This window comes from Melanotaenia boesemani, chromosome 2 (assembly GCF_017639745.1).
Source record: "Melanotaenia boesemani isolate fMelBoe1 chromosome 2, fMelBoe1.pri, whole genome shotgun sequence".
Lineage (NCBI taxonomy): Eukaryota > Metazoa > Chordata > Actinopteri > Atheriniformes > Melanotaeniidae > Melanotaenia > Melanotaenia boesemani.
In genome coordinates this window covers 40,758,812-40,784,553 of record NC_055683.1, presented here as the reverse complement: position 1 = coordinate 40,784,553, position 25,742 = coordinate 40,758,812, and the positions used below count along the sequence as shown (strand labels likewise).

The following is a 25,742-nucleotide window of genomic DNA, read 5'->3' as shown; positions in this document are numbered from 1 at the left end:
TCAGGTGTTATGTTAGATCAGGTGTGATGTGACATCAGGTGTTATGTTACATCCGGTGTGATGTGACATCAGGTGTTGTGTGACATCAGGTGTTGTGTGACATCAGGTGTTATATGACGTTGGGTGTTATGTGACATCGGGTGTTATGTGACATCAGGTGTGATGTGACATCGGGTGTGATGTGACATCAGGTGTTATGTTACATCAGGTGTGATATGACATCAGGTGTGTTATGTTACATCAGGTGTGATATGACATCAGGTGTTATGTTACATCAGGTGTGATGTGACATCAGGTGTTGTGTGACATCAGGTGTGACGTGAGATCAGGTGTTATGTGACATCGGGTGTTATGTGACATCGGGTGTGACGTGAGATCAGGTGTGGTGTGACATCAGGTGTTATGTTACATCAGGTGTGATGTGATATCGGGTGTTATGTGACATCGGGTGTTATGTGACATCAGGTGTGATGTGTCATCGGGTGTTATGTGACATCAGGTGTGATGTGACATTGGGTGTTATGTGACATCAGGTGTGGTGTGACATCAGGTGTGGTGTGACATCAGGTGTTATGTAACATCAGGTGTGATGTGACATCGGGTGTAACGTGAGATCAGGTGTGATGTGAGATCAGGTGTGATGTGTCATCAGGTGTTATGTGACATCAGGTGTGATGTGACATCAGGTGTGATGTGACATCGGGTGTTATGTGACATCGGGTGTGACGTGAGATCAGGTGTGATGTGTCATCGGGTGTTATGTGACATCGGGTGTTATGTGACATCGGGTGTGACGTGAGATCAGGTGTGATGTGACATCAGGTGTGATGTGACATCGGGTGTTATGTGACATCGGGTGTTATGTGACATCAGGTGTGATGTGACATCGGGTGTTATGTGACATCAGGTGTGATGTGACATCGGGTGTTATGTGACATCAGGTGTGATGTCACATCAGGTGTTATGTGACATCGGGTGTTATGTGACATCGGGTGTGATGTGACATCGGGTGTTATGTGACATCAGGTGTGATGTGTCATCAGGTGTGATGTGACATCAGGTGTGATGTGACATCGGGTGTGACGTGAGATCAGGTGTGATGTGTCATCAGGTGTTATGTCACATCAGGTGTGATGTGACATCGGGTGTTATGTGACATCGGGTGTGACGTGAGATCAGGTGTGACGTGACATCAGGTGTGATGTGAGATCAGGTGTGATGTGACATCAGGTGTTATGTGACATCGGGTGTTATGTGACATAGGGTGTGATGTGACATCGGGTGTTATGTGACATCAGGTGTTATGTGACATCGGGTGTGATGTGACATCAGGTGTGATATGACATCAGGTGTGATGTGACATCAGGTGTTATGTTACATCAGGTGTGATGTGACATCAGGTGTTATGTTAGATCAGGTGTGATGTGACATCAGGTGTTATGTTACATCAGGTGTGATGTGACATCAGGTGTTGTGTGACATCAGGTGTTGTGTGACATCAGGTGTTATATGACGTTGGGTGTTATGTGACATCGGGTGTTATGTGACATCAGGTGTGATGTGACATCGGGTGTGATGTGACATCAGGTGTTATGTTACATCAGGTGTGATATGACATCAGGTGTGTTATGTTACATCAGGTGTGATATGACATCAGGTGTTATGTTACATCAGGTGTGATGTGACATCAGGTGTTGTGTGACATCAGGTGTGACGTGAGATCAGGTGTTATGTGACATCGGGTGTTATGTGACATCAGGTGTGATGTGACATTGGGTGTTATGTGACATCAGGTGTTATGTGACATCAGGTGTGATGTGACATCGGGTGTGATGTGACATCAGGTGTTATGTTACATCAGGTGTGATGTGACATCAGGTGTGGTGTGACATCAGGTGTGGTGTGACATCAGGTGTGATGTGACATCAGGTGTTATGTGACATCAGGTGTTATGTGACATCAGGTGTGACGTGAGATCAGGTGTGATGTGTCATCAGGTGTTATGTGACATCAGGTGTGATGTGACATCAGGTGTGATGTGACATCAGGTGTTATGTTACATCAGGTGTGATCTGACATCGGGTGTTATGTGACATCGGGTGTTATGTGACATCAGGTGTGATGTGTCATCGGGTGTGGTGTGACATCAGGTGTGGTGTGACATCAGGTGTGATGTGACATCAGGTGTTATGTGACATCAGGTGTTATGTGACATCGGGTGTGACGTGAGATCAGGTGTGATGTGTCATCGGGTGTTATGTGACATCGGGTGTTATGTGACATCGGGTGTGACGTGAGATCAGGTGTGATGTGACATCAGGTGTGATGTGACATCAGGTGTGATGTGACATCGGGTGTGACGTGAGATCAGGTGTGATGTGTCATCAGGTGTTATGTGACATCAGGTGTGATGTGACATCAGGTGTGATGTGACATCTGGTGTTATGTGACATCAGGTGTTATGTGACATCAGGTGTTATGTGACATCGGGTGTTATGTGACATCAGGTGTGATGTCACATCAGGTGTTATGTGACATCGGGTGTTATGTGACATCGGGTGTGATGTGACATCGGGTGTTATGTGACATCAGGTGTGATGTGTCATCAGGTGTGATGTGACATCAGGTGTGATGTGACATCGGGTGTGACGTGAGATCAGGTGTGATGTGTCATCAGGTGTTATGTCACATCAGGTGTGATGTGACATCGGGTGTTATGTGACATCGGGTGTGACGTGAGATCAGGTGTGACGTGACATCAGGTGTGATGTGAGATCAGGTGTGATGTGACATCAGGTGTTATGTGACATCGGGTGTTATGTGACATAGGGTGTGATGTGACATCGGGTGTTATGTGACATCAGGTGTTATGTGACATCGGGTGTGATGTGACATCAGGTGTGATATGACATCAGGTGTGATGTGACATCAGGTGTTATGTTACATCAGGTGTGATGTGACATCAGGTGTTATGTTAGATCAGGTGTGATGTGACATCAGGTGTTATGTTACATCAGGTGTGATGTGACATCAGGTGTTGTGTGACATCAGGTGTTGTGTGACATCAGGTGTTATATGACGTTGGGTGTTATGTGACATCGGGTGTTATGTGACATCAGGTGTGATGTGACATCGGGTGTGATGTGACATCAGGTGTTATGTTACATCAGGTGTGATATGACATCAGGTGTGTTATGTTACATCAGGTGTGATATGACATCAGGTGTTATGTTACATCAGGTGTGATGTGACATCAGGTGTTGTGTGACATCAGGTGTGACGTGAGATCAGGTGTTATGTGACATCGGGTGTTATGTGACATCAGGTGTGATGTGACATTGGGTGTTATGTGACATCAGGTGTGATGTGACATCAGGTGTGGTGTGACATCAGGTGTGGTGTGACATCAGGTGTGATGTGACATCAGGTGTTATGTGACATCAGGTGTTATGTGACATCAGGTGTGACGTGAGATCAGGTGTGATGTGTCATCAGGTGTTATGTGACATCAGGTGTGATGTGACATCAGGTGTGATGTGACATCAGGTGTTATGTTACATCAGGTGTGATCTGACATCGGGTGTTATGTGACATCGGGTGTTATGTGACATCAGGTGTGATGTGTCATCGGGTGTTATGTGACATCAGGTGTGATGTGACATTGGGTGTTATGTGACATCAGGTGTGATGTGACATCAGGTGTGGTGTGACATCAGGTGTGATGTGACATCAGGTGTTATGTGACATCAGGTGTTATGTGACATCGGGTGTGACGTGAGATCAGGTGTGATGTGTCATCGGGTGTTATGTGACATCGGGTGTTATGTGACATCGGGTGTGACGTGAGATCAGGTGTGATGTGACATCAGGTGTGATGTGACATCGGGTGTGACGTGAGATCAGGTGTGATGTGTCATCAGGTGTTATGTGACATCAGGTGTGATGTGACATCAGGTGTGATGTGACATCTGGTGTTATGTGACATCAGGTGTTATGTGACATCAGGTGTTATGTGACATCGGGTGTGACGTGAGATAAGGTGTGATGTGTCATCGGGTGTTATGTGACATCGGGTGTTATGTGACATCGGGTGTGACGTGAGATCAGGTGTGATGTGACATCAGGTGTGATGTGACATCGGGTGTGACGTGACATCAGGTGTGATATGACATCAGGTGTGATGTGACATCAGGTGTGGTGTGACATCAGGTGTGATGTGACATCGGGTGTGATGTGAGATCAGGTGTGATGTGTCATCGGGTGTTATGTCACATCAGGTGTGATGTGACATCGGGTGTGATGTGACATCAGGTGTGATGTGTCATCGGGTGTTATGTGACATCAGGTGTGATGTGACATCAGGTGTGATGTGACATCGGGTGTTATGTGACATCGGGTGTTATGTGACATCAGGTGTGATGTGTCATCGGGTGTTATGTGACATCGGGTGTTATGTGACATCGGGTGTGACGTGAGATCAGGTGTGGTGTGACATCAGGTGTTATGTTACATCAGGTGTGATGTGACATCGGGTGTTATGTGACATCGGGTGTTATGTGACATCAGGTGTGATGTGTCATCGGGTGTTATGTGACATCAGGTGTGATGTGACATTGGGTGTTATGTGACATCAGGTGTGGTGTGACATCAGGTGTGGTGTGACATCAGGTGTTATGTAACATCAGGTGTGATGTGACATCGGGTGTAACGTGAGATCAGGTGTGATGTGAGATCAGGTGTGATGTGTCATCAGGTGTTATGTGACATCAGGTGTGATGTGACATCAGGTGTGATGTGACATCGGGTGTTATGTGACATCGGGTGTGACGTGAGATCAGGTGTGATGTGTCATCGGGTGTTATGTGACATCGGGTGTTATGTGACATCGGGTGTGACGTGAGATCAGGTGTGATGTGACATCAGGTGTGATGTGACATCGGGTGTTATGTGACATCGGGTGTTATGTGACATCAGGTGTGATGTGACATCAGGTGTTATGTTAGATCAGGTGTGATGTGACATCAGGTGTTATGTTACATCAGGTGTGATGTGACATCAGGTGTTGTGTGACATCAGGTGTTGTGTGACATCAGGTGTTATATGACGTTGGGTGTTATGTGACATCGGGTGTTATGTGACATCAGGTGTGATGTGACATCGGGTGTGATGTGACATCAGGTGTTATGTTACATCAGGTGTGATATGACATCAGGTGTGTTATGTTACATCAGGTGTGATATGACATCAGGTGTTATGTTACATCAGGTGTGATGTGACATCAGGTGTTGTGTGACATCAGGTGTGACGTGAGATCAGGTGTTATGTGACATCGGGTGTTATGTGACATCAGGTGTGATGTGACATCGGGTGTGATGTGACATCAGGTGTTATGTGACATCAGGTGTGACGTGAGATCAGGTGTTATGTGACATCGGGTGTTATGTGACATCAGGTGTGGTGTGACATCAGGTGTTATGTGACATCAGGTGTTATGTGACATCAGGTGTGATGTGACATCGGGTGTGACGTGAGATCACGTGGATCTTCTGGCAGGATTCAGATGGAAACATAAAAATATCGAAGTATTAAATTAGTAAAATAGGAAATGAAAGCTGAAGCTTCTGTGTTCAGGTCCACACCGACAGGAACAGCGGGAACTTTTTTTATTACCACCCTGCAACCAGACAGACCACCTGGTCCGACCCACGCAGCCCTGGAGACCTGGACCTGCCCAGCCCGCCTTCCCCCGCCTCCCTTCAGGTACTAGACCACACTTCACTAACATGGCTCCTGTCCCTGTCCCACGCTGACGTCCCTGTCCTCCCTTTCAGGACTCTGTCTGGGAGCAGCTGCTGGATCAGGACACAGGAAGAATCTATTATCACAACCCCAAGACAGGAGCCACATCCTGGACCCTGCCGGACCAGCTGTCCCCTCCATCTACACCCGGATCCAGGAGGCCCGACAACAGCCCGGTAGGATCCAGGTCCCAGATCTGGTCTCAGATCAGTTAATGACGTTAACAGGAATTGGGGATGTGGTCGGGGGTTAACGACTCGAGGATGTTGATGTGAACTCAGTTATGTGTTTTAAGGCTGAATCTTGACAACTTTCATGTTGGTAACCATGGAAACGAATTAAGTCTAACAGCAGCTGTTTCTCTGACCACCTGAAGCCTCCGCTGCCAGCTGAAGACTACCCCATGGACCCACATGAAGAAGACACTGTCTTTACGGTACAAAACCTCTTAGCTGGTCCAGAACACTCCTCCTTCTCCAGGTTTAACCCCCGTCTCTTCCTCAGGTGGGTCTGGCACCCAGAGCAGAGCTGGACCCGAAGGACCTGGACCAGCAGCGGAGGGAACAGGAGGTAATCCATCCCAGCATCAGTATGAACACCATGAAGCGCCCTCTCTAACCACGTGTCCAGCATCAAACCAAAGGAAATGTTTAGAGTTTCCTCTGGTCCCTGCATCAGGTTCCAGCATCATGTCTCTAAGCTGGTCTGTCCAGCCAAGTCTTGGGAACAAAGGGGCCATTTTTGACTCAGCAACGTCTGTGGAGTAGCGTTTGAGAGATATTTCGTGGAGTTTTTATTCTACTGGTGTAGACGACTGTAACAGCCGAGCTGAGCCGTCTTCAGGCTGTATAGAATTCTCCAGTCATCCCCTAAAACCCGTTTCATGGATAAAAGACGTGTGTTGGAACAGCTGGCTTACTAGAGCCTTGCTGGTGTTACCGGAGCATCACCTAATAGCAGGATGGCTTCAACGTTTGCAGCGGATCTGAACCTACAGTAGGGATTGCAGCCAGGAATGGTTCACATCCTTCACATCTCTAGAACCTCAGCTTTCCAGTGGTGCTTATCATGTGGAGGTAGCTGGAAAGGAGACCGGCGGGACATCTGGTACCACCAGGTGTACTGGTGCTTATAAAGGACTCTACGTGGTCAGGCTCCTCCCTCCATCTCTGACCTGAGTAACCAACCCGATCTCTGAGATCACAGGTTATTGGTAGTCCTGCGCACAGACTTTAGGACCAAGAGGACTGATCCTTTCAGGGAACAAACTGAAACCCACCGCCTCTCGTTAACATGTTTAGACTCTGGCACTTCCTTTAAAAGAAGGATTTTCTATTTAAGCAGGCTTTCAGGGAGAGGAAGGTTTTCCATGTGTTTTTATGGTGTTCAATTTTTTATTCTGTTGTGAAGCACTTTGTGGTTTCATCTGTGGAAGGTGCTGTATAGATAAAAGTTACTTATTCAGGACAGCAGGACAGCCCGGGGGACTTGGTTTGATTGGGCGGGAATTCTGAAACACTTCCTTTGGTTTGATTCGGACCAAACAGAATTCACTTCTTTGGTCCGAACCAGAGTGTGAATGAGCGTTCACACTGCTTGAAATGAACCAGATTATTTGTTTGTTATGAGGGGTCCAAACAGCTCCAGTGTAAATGTGTCCTCAATTCCTATCAGTCAGTGTTCATGAGAGCTCCACGTTAATCCATCAGTGTGTTGGTTGTTGCAGCAGAGGCTGCTGGGAAATGGAGTTTCCGAGGAAGGAGCGGCGCCGCAGATCCGGATCCTGAGACACAGCATCGCTGAAGACGTGAGTAAAACCGACCCGGGTGTCAACCAGGTGATGAAACTGGTGATGAACACCATCCAGAACTGGTCTGAGAGCGGCTTCCATCTGTCTTCCAGACCTTCAGTCCTGGCCACAGAAGGACCGGCTCCGACATCACGGATGGGACCAGCAAGAGACAGTCCCCCGATGGTCCACAGGTACATGCTCATCTTCACACACAGCCAGACCAACTCATTCATTCACTCTTTCGTTCGTTCATTCATTTAACAATTCATTCAATCGTTTGATCATTCATTCATTTAATAATTCATTCATTCATTCATTTGATTGTTCATTTATTCCTTCATTCTTTGATTCATTTGTTCGTTCATCCATTTAATAATTCATTCGTTTGTTCATTCGTTCATTCGTTCATTTGATCATTCATTCATTGGTTCATTTAATAATGATTTCATTCATGTAATAACTCATTCATTTATTCTTTTATTCATTCATTCATTCATTCATTCATTCATTCATTCATTCATTCATCCATTCACTAATACAGTCATTCATTTATTCATTCTATAAATAATACATTCATTCATTCACTAATTCACTAATTCATTCATTCATTCATTTGTTCGTTCATTCAATATTTAATTCGTTCGTTCGTTTGTTCGTTCGTTCATTTGATCGTTCATTTAATAATGAATTCATTAATGTAATAATTCATTCATTCATTCTTTTAATCAATCATTCATTCATTCATTCAATAAATCATTCGTTCATTCGTTCGTTCATTCATTTATTCATTCATTTAGTCATTTAATGATTCATTCATTCATTCATTCATTCATTAACGCCTGTTCTCCCTCCACCAGTTTTCTAATAGGTTCAGACTGAGGAGGAATCTGTCCAATCAAAGCACAGGCTCCCACAGGCAGCATGTAGGTTCTGATGGTGTAGTGGGGTTTCCATGGCAACACAGCAGCTATAACTTGTGTTCTAACACAAAGACTAACGCTAAAGGCAAATTTTTTGGCAGTTCAACAAATTTTTGTGCTCCCTGCTGGGTCTACTGGACACTGCAGCTGGAGGGTCTGAGGAAAGGGGAGAGGGAATAGTTCCAATTCTCAGAGAAGGAATCAGTCCAGCTCTTGGAAAGGGAATCGATCCGACTCTCAGAGAAGGATTCAGTCTGACTCTCGGTGAGGGTATCCATCCGACTCTTTTAGAGAAGGATTCGGTCTGACTCTCAGTGAGAGATTCGGTCCGACTCTTAGAGAAGGAATCGGTCTGACTCTCAGAGAAGGATTCAGTCCGACTCTCTGTCAGGGAATCCATCCGACTCTTTTAGAGAAGGATTCGGTCCGACTCTCAGAGAAGGAATCGGTCCGACTCTCTGTGAGGGAATCCATCCGACTCTTTTAGAGAAGGATTCGGTCCGACTCTCAGTGAGGGAATCAGTCTGACTCTTAGAGAAGGAATCAGTCTGACTCTCAGAGAGGGAATCGGTCTGATTCTCAGAGAGGGAATTGGTCCGTCTCTGAGGTTGGACTGTTCATCCTGAACGTTTCCATATTTGGCTTTAAGATTCTGCCCAAAAGGTTTCAGCCTCTTCATCTACTAACCCCCTGATCACTGATCAATAACCAGTCATCATGTGAATGAACAGTTTTCTGGTTGGGCTCTTCTTTTGGTTGTCAGGGCAGTTCTGTCCCATCTGGGTCTCTGTAGTTATACCAGGGGTGGGGTTCTGAGATCAGTTTGGCCTAATATGGTTGTCTTGTGGCTCTTCTGGGTCTTTACTGGGACTGATGTGGACCTTATAGAACATCTGGTCTTCAGGGGGACCAGGCTGGACCATGTCTGTGTGGCCCACTAATACCACGCCTCACTCTGAGCATGGTGTTTAAGAACAGCTGATGCTTGATTCATTTCACCTGGACAGGTAGTTATACAGTCTCAGATCAGCTGGGGATCGAACCCTAACCCCCCGAGCGCCAGACCCTTGCATGTAAAGTTGGGATCTCTGGGTTCCCCTCCTGAAACTGCTCTTGGTTCTGCTGAGTGGGCTTCAGGGGATCTTGGCTCATCAGTTCCTGGAAGTGTTTCCAGGGTGGATCCGACTGATGGAAAGCTCTCGGGTTGTTTAGAGAGGAGGCACATTTCAGAGGGAAACCTGAGGACTCACCTGTGTATTTGCATGTCTGTCAGCAGGGCCACCCGCTGGAGAAAGCAGGCGTCGTCAACAAGACCAAGGTGGTGGATAACGGCAAAAAGATCAGGTGAGATCCAGAAACCTCAGGTGTGACCTCAGAGGCTTAAACCAGGAAGCAGGACTAACATAAAGGGATATCTCTGTAACCTGGTGGACTTACCCAGGCATTCAGGATCCTGATCAGTGGTTCTACGAAGCTGGTTTTCAATCCAGGGTTTTCCGTCTGGATCAGAGCGCGCTCACATAAAAGAGGCGGGGTTTGCAGTGTCTGACCAATCACAGAGAACACCTACAGAGCAGCTACTTCCCCGTGGAGAAGCAGACCATTAAACACGTCACCCAGACCAGAGGCAGCACTGTTGCCATAGTAACAGCAAGGAGGGAACGCTGGCTCTGGTGAGGTGGAAACTGGGATTGAAGGATATTAGGTGATGGGATGATAAAAACGGACATGACTGATTATTACGACCCAGATGTTTGGGGCGGAGCTTCCTCAGTTCCTTCCTTTCCTTCATACTCTCCACCCAGGTCTTTAGAGGCTCCGCCCCCGTGTGAGCGTTTGTGTTGGAATATTAATTCCTCGCCATGACCACACGTGTAGCGGTGGTTCCGTAAATTCCTGGTTCTGCAGTTTTGCATGTGTGAGCGTGATTATCTCAGACCAGCCCTGGTGGAGCTAAACCGGACCAGGTCCTGAACCAGGACAGAAACCTTCTTCACAGACCAGGCTTCATTTCTCCATCTGTCCCTGAAAGGTCTTCCTCTCTAAGCCTCCTCTCACCATCCACCACCTACCTGGACAGGTTGGTCTAAGAATTGGCAGAGAGCTGATTGGTCAGGAGGTGGAGCTTTTATACTCATTGGTCTCTGATCCAGAACATAGCCTGGTTACCATGGTGATTTACCCGGTAAGAAGTTAACCAGCTTCATAGGACAGAAAAACCCGAGTTAAACCCAAAGTTACCCGGGTAGTAGGAAATCCAGCTTCCTGGTTGAGGCCAGGTGTAAAAACCTGGGCGGGTCAGTTTTAGGAGTGGTCTCCTTCAGATGGAGCTGGACATGATGGTTTCTGTTGTTTGGTTTTACAGGAAGAACTGGACTCAGTCCTGGACCGTCCTCCATGATGGGATCCTTACCTTCCACAAAGATCCCAAATTTGCTCTGACTGGGAACGCTGTAAGAAGAAGCAGTTAGACTGGAAGCTGGAGGGCTGGTAGAGGGACCGGAGGGTAGAACCAGATAGTGTCTACATAAAGCCATGTAGATGTTTACATGTACACAGTTTCATTCACCACAAGAGGCTGACGGAACAATGTGGACTCTGACCTGTAGCCAGGGCAGCTCGGCATTGAACCAGCAACCTTCCATCTAAGAGATGTTGTAGGTCCTGAACTACAACATCCAAATGATGTTGTTCTGTACAATAAAACTGAAAACACCGCCCGTGGCTAGGGACAGAGGACTCTGGGACTCCGGCCCGACTGACTGCAGGTGGGTCAGAAGGGACGTCTCTGATCCACCTGCAGGCGCTCGCCAACGCCCAGACTTCCTTCAGCCTGATGAGCTTATTCCAATGAACCCAAGTTAACAGTGTTTAACAAGGAGGAGGCCAATAGGGATGATGATGACCTTGTGAATAGTAAAGATGGCAATGATGATGAAGATTATTATAGCCATGAAGTGATGATGATGATGACACTGGTCTTCCCAGATTGTTCCAGAATACACGGTGGAACTGAGAGGAGGGTCGGTGTGCAGGGCCTCCAAAGACAAGTCATCCAAGAAGAACGTTCTGGAGGTACACACAGAAAACCTTCATCACCATGGTTACGCTCTGCTGTAGACGCCTGTCTGTTACCATGGTGACATTCTGTTGTCGATGCGATGTCTGTCTGATGCTCCTTCCTCTGACAGCGTGTTTGTTGTCATGATGACGTCAGCATCATTGCTACAGTGTTGTGTTTGACATGACTTCTTTTGTTGGGTGTGTGTTGTGCAGCTGAGGACTCGTCAGGGCTGTGAGTATCTGATCCAGAACGACACCGACAGCATCATCTCTGATTGGCTGAAAGCAATCCAGGACACCATCCGACAGCTGGTAACACACACACACACACACACACACACACACACACACACACACACACACACACACACACACGCGCACAGCGGTGTGATCTGAAAGTGAGAATCTGTGTGGGTCCAGGATCAGGAGAATCTCAGTGAGGAAGACGACGAGGCGGCCCACAGCAGTTCTTCAGGCCTGGAATCGGAACACAGACAAGTTCGTAGCAAACTGCGACGCTTCCTCCAGCGCAGGCCGACGCTGCAGAGCGTTAAAGAGAGAGGGTACATCAGAGGTAGGGAACCCAGCAGAACCCGGCAGACCTGTCCTCACGGGGGGGGGGGCTTTGTCCCAGTGTGGGCCCCAGCCGGCCCTGATCTGGGCCTCTGAGGTCATGGTAGGATGGCTCCAGGTGAGGATGGCTCCCCAGGACCTAATTGGTTTGGTCATGTATCGGGTTTGTAAAAGCTTTTAGAACGAAAAACTAGATCCAACTTTGTGTCTTCACGATGGTTTCGTGTCCATCTTCCAGACAACGTCTTCGGCTGCCACCTGGACACGCTGTGCCACAGAGAAAACACCACCATCCCCAAGTTTGTGGAGAAGTGCATCCGGACGGTGGAGAGGAGAGGTGATTTCACAAGTTCACAATTCAGATCTCTCCCGGGGGTGGGGGCGTACTGGGGAGAACCACATTCTGGGTTCCATCAGTTAAGAAGTCCACAATCCAGCCAACAAGACTACAATCTGGTTTTAAAAACCAGGAAGCTTCTGTGTTGGAAGACGAGTCGGCATGATGTCCGTCTACCAACAGTCCAGCATTAGTTCTCTATGCGGCACCAGACGAGCAGGTGGAGCCAGAGAGCTCCATCACCCACCTCAGGACCTCCACTCATCCAGGCTGTGTTTCTGGTTCTGGTTCTGTTTGTGATTCTGGACTCTGAGGAGCACATGTTTATGCCTTCCTTCCGGGTTGTGTCCAGGTCTGAAGGTTGACGGGATCTACAGGGTGAGCGGAAACCTGGCGGTGATCCAGAAACTCCGACACAAAGCGGATCACGGTAACTATCTGTCTGGATAGTCCAGGTTCAGGTGGGACGAGGTACAAAAGACCGGGACAGGTTCAGGTTCGGGTGGGACGATGCATAAAAGACCAGGACAGGTTCAGGTTCAGGTGGGACGATACATTAAAGACCAGGACAGGTTCAGGTTCAGGTGGGACGATACATAAAAGACCAGGACAGGTCCAGGTTCAGGTGGGACGATGCATAAAAGACCAGGACAGGTCCAGGTTCAGGTGGGACGATGCATAAAAGACCAGGACAGGTCCAGGTTCAGGTGGGACGATGAATAAAAGACCAGGACAGGTCCAGGTTCAGATGGGACGATACATAAAAGACCAGGACAGGTCCAGGTTCAGGTGGGACGATACATAAAAGACCAGGACAGGTCCAGGTTCAGGTGGGACGATGCATAAAAGACCAGGACAGGTCCAGGTTCAGGTGGGACGATGCATAAAAGACCAGGACAGGTCCAGGTTCAGGTGGGACGATGCATAAAAGACCAGGACAGGTCCAGGCACAGGTGGGACGATGAATAAAAGACCAGGACAGGTCCAGGCTCAGGTGGGACGATGAATAAAAGACCAGGACAGGTCCAGGTTCAGATGGGACGATGCATAAAAGACCAGTACAGGTCCAGGCTCAGGTGGGACGATGCATAAAAGACCAGGACAGGTTCAGGTTCAGGTGGGACGATGCATAAAAGACCAGGACAGGTCCAGGTTCAGGTGGGACGATGCATAAAAGACCAGGACAGGTCCAGGCTCAGGTGGGACGATGCATAAAAGACCAGGACAGGTCCAGGCTCAGGTGGGACGATGCATAAAAGACCAGGACAGGTTCATGTTCAGGTGGGACGATACATAAAAGACCAGGACAGGTCCAGGCTCAGATGGGACGATGCATAAAAGACCAGGACAGGTTCAGGTTCAGGTGGGACGATACATTAAAGACCAGGACAGGTTCAGGTTCAGGTGGGACGATACATAAAAGACCAGGACAGGTCCAGGCTCAGATTGGACGATGCATAAAAGACCAGGACAGGTTCAGGTTCAGGTGGGACGATACATAAAAGACCAGGACAGGTCCAGGCTCAGGTGGGACGATGCATAAAAGACCAGGACAGGGTCAGGTGGGACGATACATAAAAGACCAGGACAGGTCCAGGCTCAGATGGGACGATGCATAAAAGACCAGGACAGGTCCAGGCTCAGGTGGGATGATGCATAAAAGACCAGGACAGGTCCAGGCTCAGATGGGACGATGCATAAAAGACCAGGACAGGTTCAGGTTCAGGTGGGACGATGCATAAAAGACCAGGACAGGTTCAGGTTCAGGTGGGACGATGCATAAAAGACCGGGACGGGTCTAGTTTCAGATGGGACAAGATATAAAAGACCGGGACGGGTCCAGTTTCAGGTGGGACGAGGTCTAAAAGACCGGGACGGGTCCAGTTTCAGGTGGGACGAGGTCTAAAAGACCAGGACGGGTCCAGTTTCAGGTGGGACGAGGTACAAAAGACCGGGATGGGTCCAGGTTCAGGTGGGACGAGGTATAAAGTTGTGATCGGTAATGACAGGTTTGTCTTTCTTCTTCTGCTGTTGTCCATCCTGCAGAGGAGCAACTGGACCTGGAGGACGGGGCGTGGGAAGAGATCCACGTCATCACCGGAGCGCTCAAGCTTTTCTTCCGGGAGCTTCCAGAACCACTGTTTCCCTTCAGCTGCTTCGACAAGTTCATCGCTGCCATCCGTTAGTGGGATTCTGCTTTCAATAAACACTCACACGGCGTCTGTCACAGCTCGAGTCAAGTCAGCCGGGTTTAAACCCACTAGACCCGCTGGAAACTATGACCACGTTGTAGTTTCACAAACCAAGAATGGATGGATGGATGGATGAATGGATGGATGGATGGATGGATGGATGGATGGATGGATGGATGGATGGATGGATGGATGGATGGATGGATGGATGGATGGATTGATTTTGTTTCCCAGATAGCAGAACACATTTGAGCATGGTGGCCGTGTGGTGGGGGTCTGATGGGTTAGTTAGTGAAAGCTAACCCGCGGCCGTGTGGTGGGGGTCTGATGGGTTAGTTAGTGAAAGCTAACCCATGGCCATGTGACGGGGGTCTGATGGGTTAGTTAGTGAAAGCTAACCCGCGGCCGTGTGACAGCAGCTGTCTGTTTCCCTGCAGAGGTTCCAGACTACAACCTGAGGGTGTCCTACATGAAGGACCTGGTCCGGTCTCTTCCTCTTCCAAACCACAACACCATGGAGCTGCTGTTCAAACACCTGCGCAGGTGAGTCCGCCTGTTAACCAGGACTAACTGACAGACTTACTGCTAGTAATTAACCAGGACCGGACAGAAGTCAGTGTTCTGGATTTACCAGCTGGTCCCAGTCGGGTGGTTTTGGGAGGCTTAGGCTTTAACCAGTTCACTGCTAGTAAAGACAGTCTGGATCTGGGCTTAATTAATTCTCTTCTCGGGTCATAGTTTTTCTTTCCTAATAGAACCCTTAATCCAGAACCATCTAGATCTGATGTTCTGGATTAAAACCTGGACCCAGAGTGAAGCTGAACCAGTCAGGTCACACGAGAAGCTTTGGTCCAGTTTCATGAAATCAGTGATGAAGAACATCCATGAGAACCGTTCTGAGTTCACTACCTCAGGGGTAGTGAAAGTTCTACAAACTGGTACGGGTCCAGTAGGACCCACCAGAACCAGAACCGATTGTAACAGCTGTCTGTTTCCGTCTTTCTTCAGGGTGATTGAGCACAAAGATTCGAACAGGATGTCGGTTCAGAGCGTCGCCATCGTCTTCGGACCCACGTTGCTCTGGCCCCAGACCGAGTCTGCCAACATGACGGTCCACATGGTCTTCCAGAGCCAGATCGTTGAACTCATGCTCAAAGAGTTCCAGACCATCTTCTCTGAGAACTAAAAGAATCCATCTGGAGTTCCTCTGTCACCCTCCAGAACCCTCTGAGGGTCTCATGGTGGCCTTCAGTTCATCTGCTGAACTGCCAAAAATCTTCCAACACCCCCAGAACCCTGGACCTAGACATCACCTCCTTTCCAACCAAAGTCCACGAAGGACTAAACCCGGAACCCGTTGGGTACATGGTCCTAAGAATCCACCTGATTTCCCATCCTGATATATGTTGTTTGGATCTCAGAGGGGCTGGAGTCCTTCCCAGGTACCACCAGGGCCATCCATAGGTCCTGGATCTAACCACAGTGAGATGATCCAAGTAGACCAGGAACCATCTGAAACCCAGGACTGATTCTCAAACCTTTCTTACAAAGTACCAAACCAAGTGGCTTGGTACCTGACGAACCATGATGCATCTGCGTCCTGTACAACCTCGCAGACCTGCTGCTGGATAACCCTGATCCAAGTGAACCTGACTGAAGCCAAACATCCCAGATGACTGAATCCTGATCCAGAACTTCCACAGCAAACATCTCATTCTGACTCTGAACCTTTCCAGAGAGTCCGGGTCACTCCGGGAATCTTCTGGAACTTTTCCAGCATCCTCTTTTTAAAAATCTGCTAATTAAACCAGAAGAACAAGATAAACCCACGTCTAAGCACCAGGGCCAAAGTGTAACTTGAGTGGTCCAGAACCAGTCCTGGAACATGAAATTGTCAGCATGGAGAAGTCTTGATGGGAAGTCTTTGGTGAACATCTCCACCTTTTCTTTTAAAAAACATGAAACCTCCGAGTGTTTCTCATCCAAAGGTTCCTCAGCAGCTCCAGAGGAGTCCTCCAGGTTCCTCCAGAAACCACGGCGTCTTCCAGCAGAACCTCCTCTGAACCAGAAGTAAATCCGAGATCTGGAAACTTTCTCCATCCTGCTTCACATTTCCCTGAAATCCAAACAGAACCTGCAGGTTGGGATTTTTGGTCCCTCGGAGCTGCCGTACCTTCCAGCTACATCTGTTGCATGTTGGAAATCTTCAGCCAATCAGAGCCTACCTGGTTCCACCTGGACAGGGTTTAATGATCCATTTTACTCCAACTGTCCTGAGATCTGAACAATTTAAATTTAATTCACAGAAAACTTCGAACTCCTAAACAAGACTCCATGTTTCCTGGTGAAGGTCCAGCTGGTGGTGCGTTCGCTAGTCCAGAACAGGTTGTGTCTTTTCATGGTGTGTTGAGTGTAAATGAGTTTAGAGTCGAGTCAGGAGCGAGTGGAAGTTCTTCCCCCACTGCCCTCAGCAGGTCTATCCACACGCCCAGTCACATGCTGGTCTCTAACTGGAAACTAACCAGTTTCACCCGTTCATCCACCAGCTTGTGGTGTGTTCAGGGTCACCACAAAACTCAGTTTCAGTTAGGAAAATGTTTTCCTTCACTGGGAAACACTGGATGAGAGTTTGTGATGATGTCATCAATCCTGTTCAAAATGGAAGCAACAAGTCAAGAGAAGAAGACCTTCATCACGGTGAAGATGAGGAGGCAGAGCTGCTTAGATCTGCTTCCCCCAGATCCCGGACCTACTCGGATCTACTGGGATCTGTCTGATCTGGGTCACAGGATCAGGCAGTTAGGGCGTTAAACTGGTGGAAACATGAGGCTGTGGACATCAACATAAACTGTAATAAACACTCAGGCTGTGGGGGGGGGTAATGGAAAGTCCATGGACCCAGGACCTGTCCGTGGACCCAGGACCTTCCCCCGAGGGACGCCGCCACTTTCCGAAGAGCCAGACCCTGCAGCATTTAGTTTTCATGCGTGAATTTTACAGGAATATTTGTTTTTATCTGGCATAAGAATGAAACTTTAGAAATGAACAGTTTTTATAGTGTTACGTTTAGAGATCAGAACAAAGTTAGCTGGAACGTATCGGAGTCACTTCTGTACATAAGAGCATATTTTACTGAACTTTATTAGAAATAAAACCGATGTTTGACATTTTTCATCTGTTGTGTGGAAATTTCAAACCTGTCCTCAATACCACACATGGTAGCTTACAGATCATTGGTTCATGGCTCACCTACAGGCGCCGTCTACATGAGGACCCCTACAGGTGGAAGCAGGTATTACACAAAAAGAAGCAGCGCAATGACTTTGTTCTCCTCTGACTTCAGCCAATAACAACAGCATTTACAAAAACAAACTTTTTGGTTGGGTTTAGGCAATAAAACTGCCTGATTATTTACAATGATGATCATCATAAAACTTTATTTACAGAGAACTTTTCTAAACAATCTTACAAAGGGATTAACAGCAAAGAACCAAGAACCAGTGAAACAATAAGATACACGAAGAAAAATTAAATAAAATGCAAGGGCCAAATAAATTAGGACAAAAACGTTGAGATGCTGCATAAAATATAAATAACCAGAATCATCAGGTCGTATCTTTTTCCCATTAGATGAAAAACAACAACACATCAGAGGATGAAACGGACGTTTCACCACGCGATGGAAAATATGAGCTGATAGTGAATCTGATGCAGCAACACGTCTGGCAAAAATAGTTCCAGGGTGGTGTTCGGCACGGTGTAAAAAGTAGTTCCAGGGTGGTGTTCGGCACAGTGTAAAAAGTAGTTCCAGGGTGATGTTCGGCACAGTGTAAAAAGTAGTTCCAGGGTGATGTTCGGCACGGTGTAAAAAGTAGTTCCAGGGTGGTGTTCGGCACGGTGTAAAAAGTAGTTCCAGGGTGATGTTCGGCACGGTGTAAAAAGTAGTTCCAGGGTGATGTTCGGCACGGTGTAAAAAGTAGTTCCAGGGTGGTGTTCGGCACAGTGTCAAAAGTAGTTCCAGGGTGATGTTCAGCACAGTGTAAAAAGTAGTTCCAGGGTGGTGTTCGGCACAGTGTAAAAAGTAGTTCCAGGGTGATGTTCGGCACGGTGTCAAAAGTAGTTCCAGGGTGGTGTTCGGCACGGTGTCAAAAGTAGTTCCAGGGTGGTGTTCGGCACGGTGTAAAAAATAGTTCCAGGGTGGTGTTCGGCACGGTGTAAAAAATAGTTCCAGGGTGGTGTTCGGCACGTTGTAAAAAGTAGTTCCAGGGTGGTGTTCGGCACGGTGTAAAAAATAGTTCCAGGGTGACGTTCGGCACGGTGTAAAAAGTAGTTCCAGGGTGACGTTCGGCACGGTGTAAAAAGTAGTTCCAGGGTGGTGTTCGGCACAGTGTCAAAAGTAGTTCCAGGGTGATGTTCAGCACAGTGTAAAAAGTAGTTCCAGGGTGGTGTTCGGCACAGTGTAAAAAGTAGTTCCAGGGTGATGTTCGGCACGGTGTCAAAAGTAGTTCCAGGGTGGTGTTCGGCACGGTGTCAAAAGTAGTTCCAGGGTGGTGTTCGGCACGGTGTAAAAAATAGTTCCAGGGTGGTGTTCGGCACGGTGTAAAAAATAGTTCCAGGGTGGTGTTCGGCACGTTGTAAAAAGTAGTTCCAGGGTGGTGTTCGGCACGGTGTAAAAAATAGTTCCAGGGTGACGTTCGGCACGGTGTAAAAAGTAGTTCCAGGGTGACGTTCGGCACGGTGTAAAAAGTAGTTCCAGGGTGGCGTTCGGCACGGTGGAAAAAGTAGTTCCAGGGTGATGTTCGGCATGGTGGAAAAAGTAGTTCCAGGGTGGTGTTCGGCACGGTGTAAAAAGTAGTTCCAGGGTGACGTTCGGCACAGTGTAAAAAGTAGTTCCAGGGTGATGTTCAGCACGGTGTAAAAATTCTGAACAGGAGCAACAAAAGGCTGGAAAGGTAATTAGATTACTTAATTAGGTTTGTTAATTGGCAGGTCAGAACTCGGAGTAAATTTACGCTCATTCCTGAGGAACTCCTGGTTAATCAGCATGCGTTACACAGAAAACTGCACATGTGTCACAGTTGGCCAATCGCCTCAGACAGGGTCCACTCCTTTACCGGCAGCTGGGTGGTGACCCAGGAAGAAGAGATAAGGAGCGGTGGAGGAGGAGTTTGCCGTTTAAATGGAGAAGAAAGCGTTTGCTAACATAACAGGCATGTATCTTTCAGAGAAAAATTGATCATAAAAACAACAAAAAGTTGATAATAAAGCCACAGTGTGTACACATTTCATCATGTAAGCAGCAGCTGCCGATCTGTCAGTCCGTCTGTCCAGCAGGCTGTATCTGCAGCGTGCAGCAATCTCCATCGGAGGTCTCTGGACATTTCAGGACAGTTAGCTGGACTGGAGGAGAACTTCTCTGCCTGGAGCAGCTGGAAGGATCAACACATAAAGGCCCAACATCTTCATCATTCAGGATGGAACATTTTCTAGGTTTATCTGCAGATTGGTTGGTTACACCATGTGGTTAAAACGGGCGTTCTCACCAAACTAGCAATCGGATCTGAGCGGGTCATCCAGCTGATCACCCGGTTTAAACGGGGTAAAAACTCCGTCCACCCGGCTCGCCGCCAGGTCACCCGGGAGATAAATGTAGCGGACCCAGTATCAGCACACACCTTGCTCAGGTGTATCTCTGACTGCAGCTTGAGGGGAATTTTTCTATAAACAGATGAAGGCATGAACGTGAAGTAAAACTGCAGTTTTCTGTACATTCTTTTTGCTTTTGGGGTCGTCAGGTTGCGGATTTCCTGTCAGTGAGAAGGTTTTGATGGGGACGTGGCGAAGCAGAACAGCTGGAGAGGCTCTTCAATCGTTAAACCGCGGGGCACTCACGACCCACGACCCACGAGAAGAAGCTGCAACTCCACCATCATTGTCCTAAAAACTCCTGAAACATTACGAGTTTAGAAAATAGGATACAATTCCAACATTTTCTTGTATTTACAATTCTTCACAACTCCGCTGCTCTTCTTCAGGAAAATTCATATCTTTGTGCAACAGAAAACAGACCTGCACACACTCATTTTAATGGTTGTTTGTGTGTGAGAGTGTGTGTGGTCTGCATGCATGTTTTGCTAACTTTGGTTGTGACTTGTTTCTTTAATTATTTTTAGAATGTAGCTTGTTTTAACAGCTACCTGTCCAGATGGGACTTATCTGAATAAATGGATTTGCTGTTTTTATAAAGTACCGAAACACGAGCCTTCAATATGAACTTCCGGTACGCTGTTCTGACAAGGTGAACCAAACCGACACAACACCGGATGTGGTTGAAGGCGCTTAATAAAGGAAACCGCACCATGTAGTTCCTCTTCTCACCACCAGGTGGCGGCAGAGCACAGCAAAGCGGAACTCTTACACAGGAGATAACCGTCGTCATGGAGACGGCTTTTGTTTACGGGGCAGCAGAGACACAAAGAGACCTGAAGACAGAGAGACAGCTGAAGACACGGAGAGACCTGAAGACAGTGAGACAGCTGAAGACACGGAGAGACCTGAAAACAGAGAGACAGCTAAAGACACGGCGACAACAGCAGGACTTTACTGCAGGTGATTCACTACTTTCCTCTCTTTCCTTCTCCTGGTTGTTTACACGTCACGTCCTAGCATGGTGTTTCTGGTGGTCTCTGTGGTCCAGCATCCAGATCCGGTTCTGCCCAGTAAACTTCTGATCATCTGGTGCTGGACTCGGTTCTTCCTGAAGATAACACACTTATGAAAATCAAAACAAAGAACAAATAAGCAGAAACAACAATAAACAGCTGGAGCTGGGAGGCGCTGCGTTCAAGGACAGCTTGTTTTTCTCAGCACCAGCTGTTCCAGGATCAGTCCATGAGTTTGAAGTCAGCAGGAAGTTCTTGATCGGATCCTGTCTCTGATCAGTAATCTGAGTTCCAGTGTGATGGATTTGTGGTTTATAATCGTTAATAACATTTTTCACATCATATTTTACTTTATGATTTTTACTGATCAATAAATCAAACACCTGATCAGGATTTTCAGATGTCTGACTACCTGTGTGACATCATCAGGTGGTCATGATGTCACAGCACAACATCATCGACTTCTCAGCCCTGGAGAGAGAGCTGCAGGCGGCGGTGGAATCTGAGCGAAGATACGAGCGCGAGAACGAAGCCAAACTGAGAGCCTCCAGCCAGAGAGTCTCCTACAGCCAGTTCAGGTAGGCTGCGGTCCTGGAAAGTCCTCCAAGAAGGATCGAGAAGGCTCAGGGTTTATTACTGATCCTGGAAAGTCCTCCAGGTGGGACTGAGAAGGCTCAGGGTTTATTATCGGTCCTGGAAAGTCCTCCAGGAGGGACTGAGAAGGCTCAGGGTTTATCATCATCCAGGAAAATCCTCCAAGAGGGACCGAGATGGTTCAGGGGTTTTTTATCGGTCCTGGAAAGTCCTCCAGGATGGACGAGAAAGCTCAGTGTTTGTTATGAGTCCTGGAAAGTCCTCCAGGTGGAACTGAGATGGTTCAGGGTTTGTTATGAGTCCTGGAAAGTCCTCCAGGTGGGACCGAGGATGTTAAGGGTTTATCTTCGGTCCTGGAAAGTCCTCCAGGGGGGACTGAGAAGGCTCAGGGTTTGTTATGAGTCCTGGAAAGTCTTCCGAGAGGGACGAGAAAGCTCAGTGTTTGTTATAAGTCCTGGAAAGTATTCCAGGAGGGACCGAAAAAGCTCAGGGTTTATTATCGGTCCTGAAAAGTCCTCCAGGTGGGACCGAGGATGTTAAGGGTTTTTCTTCGGTCCTGGAAAGTCCTCCAGGAGGGACTGAGATTGTTCAGGGTTTATTATCGATTCTGGAAAGTCCTCCAGGAGGGACTGAGAAGGCTCAGGGTTTACTATCGGTCCTGGAAAGTCCTCAGGATTTATCATTGATCCTGAAAAGTTCTCCAGGGGGGACCGAGAAGGCTCAGGGTTTATCATTGGTCCTGAAAAGTCCTCCAGGAGGGACCGAGACGGTTCAGGTATTTTTTCGGCCCTGGAAAGTCCTCCAGGAGGGACTGAGAAGGCTCAGGGTTTATCGTTGATCCTGGAAAGTCCTCCAGGGGGAACCGAGAAGGCTCAGGGTTTATCATCAGTCCTGAAAAGTCCTCCAGGAGGGAACGAGAAAGCTCAGGGTTTATCAATGATCCTGGAAAGTCCTCAGGGTTTATTATCAGTCCTGGAAAGTCCTCCAGGGGGGACAGAGAAGGCTCAGGGTTTATCGTTGATCCTGGAAAGTCCTCCAGGGGGAACCGAGAAGGCTCAGGGTTTATCATCAGTCCTGAAAAGTCCTCCAGGAGGGAACGAGAAAGCTCAGGGTTTATCAATGATCCTGGAAAGTCCTCAGGGTTTATTATCAGTCCTGGAAAGTCCTCCAGGGGGGACAGAGAAGGCTCAGGGTTTATCATCAGTCCTGAAAAGTCCTCCAGGAGGGACCGAGAAAGCTCAGGGTTTATCAACGATCCTGGAAAGTCTTCAGGGTTTATTATCAGTCCTGGAAAGTCCTCCGGGGGGACCGAGAAGGCTCAGGGTTTATCATCGGTCCTGAAAAGTCCTCCAGGATGGACAGAGAAAGCTCAGGGTTTATTATCAGTCCTGGAAAGTCTTCCAGGAGGGACTTGCGAAGGCTCAGGGTTTATCATAGGTGATGATATCACAGGAGGTCTTTGACATTTTTCCAGGTGTTTCCAGGCTGTGATGTGTGTGTCTGTCCCTCAGAGACCTGGTCCTGTCCTCCCACCTGAAGCCTCTGGACCAGAAGGACAAAGACGGAGCTCCACGGAAACAACCCTGGAACCCGGTCGTCCCGAGCAACGACTGACATCCGGTCACACATAGCAACTCTGACATCATCAATATGTTGGGATCAATTTAATTCAGATGATGTCACGTGTTGATGTTTCTTTTCCAAACATGTAAACATAAACAACAACAAACAGCTTCAGTTCTAATAAATAAACGTTAACATGAAGGCTTCAGTTTGACTGGTTGAGTCCCAGCTGTACTGGTTATTTACCAGTACAGACTGGTTATTTACCAGTACGTACTGGTTATTTACCAGTACAGACTGGTTAGTTACCAGTACAGACTGGTTATTTAGCAGTACGTACTGGTTAGTTACCAGTAAGTACTGGTTATTTACCAGTACGTACTGGTTAGTTACCAGTACAGACTGGTTATTTAGCAGTACGTACTGGTTTTTTACCAGTACAGACTGGTTATTTAGCAGTACAGACTGGTTATTTAGCAGTACGTACTGGTTATTTAACAGTACGTACTGGTTAGTTACCAGTACAGACTGGTTAGTTACCAGTACAGACTGGTTATTTAGCAGTACGTACTGGTTAGTTACAAATTTATGTTTATTGATCAATAAGTTTAATTGGATTAAAATCTGACTGAAATGTGGCCCTGCAGCCGTCTTCTGATTGGAGGAAAGGGGGCGTTACACTCCCCGTTCTCCACCTGGGACCAGGTCACGCTGAAAATCTGATCTTTGGCTGTAGGACAACTTTACCATCGCCTAATTGTCATTTGTCTTAGCTGACCATGAACACATCACCGTATAACTTTATGGTACCTCATTTAGTTTGCTAACTTGGCCTATATTCTGCGGTTTACTATGTTTAACTAACAAGAGCTGTTACCACGTTTGAGTGCACCTGCCTAAACCTAACCAGAGTAGTTTCCAGCGGACAGGGAACGTAACGAGGACTGATTGGACCTCCGCTTTCTGTGTGATGCTGTCCGTTACTGCAGAGCTGTAATGTAGTGGTGGATGACAAGTCTGTATGTCTCTGCTCATGTAATTAATAAAAAAATGAAGGTGTTAAGATCTCTGGATTAATCGCGTTAGCGCATTAACGTGGACAGCCTTAACTCATAATGACCAAACGTGATGTTTTTTTATCAACGTAAATTTTCAGTTTTATCCAGCCTATTTTTTCTTTCAATGGTGGAAATGGACTTCATAAATTTATCTGATGAGGATCAAGACTTCAACGGTCAGGCTGCTAATGGTCAGTCACGTCATCGCGTGCAGGACAAGCGTAACACGAGCAGACTGCCCTCTAGTGTTGGGATCAAGCTGCCGCAGGATGATGAGAGCTCCACGCCAACTCGCTCTTTTTGTTTTATGTACAACTACCTTTTTTAACCTTCTGCACTTACTCTAATCAGAAACCATGGGCTGGACCAGAGGTGCAAGCTAAACTCAAAGCTCGCAACACTGATGCCTACAAAGCAGCCAAGTATGACCTCAGTAGGACCGTCAGGACCTCCCAGAGGGTTTACAGGGAGAAAGTGGAGTCTGCCCAACTAAGCCACGACCCGAGACCCATGTGGCATGGACTACGCTTTATCACCGACTACAGGGGGAGGAACAGGCCGGTGGAGCTGTCCAGTGCATCATTTCCGGACGAGCTCGATACCTTTTATGCTCGGTTTGATGCAGACACCACGCCCGTCACCAGCCACATGTGGACAGTGAGGACGTCGTACTCTGTATAGACACGGCTACAGTGAGACGGGCATTCAAGAAAGTAAACCCCCACAAAGCACCAGGGCCTGACAGCATCCCCGATCGGGTGCTGAGACCCTGTGCTGACCAACTCGCCGGGGTGTTGACTAACATCTTCAATTCATCTATTTATCCCCTCCGGTCACCGCAGGCCTGAGGCCCTGCCTGACCACAAAGGTGAGCTGTTCACAAAAAACATGCTAACAAAATCATATAAGAAAGTCCAAACGGTGGTTAGCATCCTGATGCTGATCCTAATAAAAGAGCTGCAAGGACAAAACAACATAAAATAAAAGTAAAATTGTCCAGACATGTTAAAGGAAAGTTAAATATACCTGGTCAAAGCACAGGCCCCTACTCCTTTCTCCCACTTGTGCAGGTGGTTGGAGGTGACTGAAACTGTTCAAAACCATTTATTATAAGAACCCAGCGAATAGCGACATGCTGATTCACACAGGACATATGCTGCTGCTGCTTAAGCACACCTTACGTCCTGAC

At 47.6% G+C, this 25,742-nt stretch overlaps 3 protein-coding genes across 6 annotated transcripts in view; all 3 read left to right on the top strand.

Moving 5' to 3' along the window:
- LOC121651301 (rho GTPase-activating protein 27-like) overlaps positions 1–17,846 on the top strand; it is a 56,544-nt gene extending 38,698 nt beyond the window's left edge. The window contains exons 5-21 of the mRNA XM_042003384.1: positions 5,632–5,760; positions 5,832–5,975; positions 6,176–6,235; positions 6,304–6,369; positions 7,526–7,606; positions 7,702–7,782; positions 8,449–8,514; positions 9,785–9,855; positions 10,877–10,964; positions 11,500–11,586; positions 11,788–11,886; positions 11,995–12,148; positions 12,386–12,484; positions 12,837–12,914; positions 14,531–14,665; positions 15,114–15,219; positions 15,685–17,846. Of these exons, the coding sequence (XP_041859318.1) occupies positions 5,632–5,760; positions 5,832–5,975; positions 6,176–6,235; positions 6,304–6,369; positions 7,526–7,606; positions 7,702–7,782; positions 8,449–8,514; positions 9,785–9,855; positions 10,877–10,964; positions 11,500–11,586; positions 11,788–11,886; positions 11,995–12,148; positions 12,386–12,484; positions 12,837–12,914; positions 14,531–14,665; positions 15,114–15,219; positions 15,685–15,862 (1,722 nt within the window). The 3' untranslated portion in view covers positions 15,863–17,846. The remainder of the gene's footprint in view (positions 1–5,631; positions 5,761–5,831; positions 5,976–6,175; positions 6,236–6,303; positions 6,370–7,525; positions 7,607–7,701; positions 7,783–8,448; positions 8,515–9,784; positions 9,856–10,876; positions 10,965–11,499; positions 11,587–11,787; positions 11,887–11,994; positions 12,149–12,385; positions 12,485–12,836; positions 12,915–14,530; positions 14,666–15,113; positions 15,220–15,684) is intronic.
- Positions 1–25,742, top strand: part of LOC121651305 — a 543,600-nt gene that overhangs the window by 314,945 nt on the left and 202,913 nt on the right. The gene's annotated exons all lie outside the window — the stretch shown is intronic.
- On the top strand, positions 21,148–24,133 carry ccdc103 (coiled-coil domain containing 103). 3 transcript variants are annotated; one of them, XR_006012464.1, is made up of 4 exons: positions 21,148–21,285; positions 21,768–21,916; positions 23,444–23,726; positions 24,018–24,133. XR_006012464.1 is itself a non-coding variant. In XM_042004135.1 (3 exons), the coding sequence occupies exons 2-3, from the start codon at positions 21,774–21,776 to the stop codon at positions 23,544–23,546; spliced, it is 246 nt and encodes an 81-aa protein (XP_041860069.1). In that variant the 5' UTR covers positions 21,148–21,285; positions 21,768–21,773; the 3' UTR covers positions 23,547–23,784. The 3 variants fall into 3 exon arrangements, 1 of the variants encoding a protein (XP_041860069.1); XR_006012466.1 differs by lacking the exon at positions 24,018–24,133 and adding an exon at positions 23,854–23,870; XM_042004135.1 differs by lacking the exon at positions 24,018–24,133 and having other exon boundaries at positions 23,444–23,784.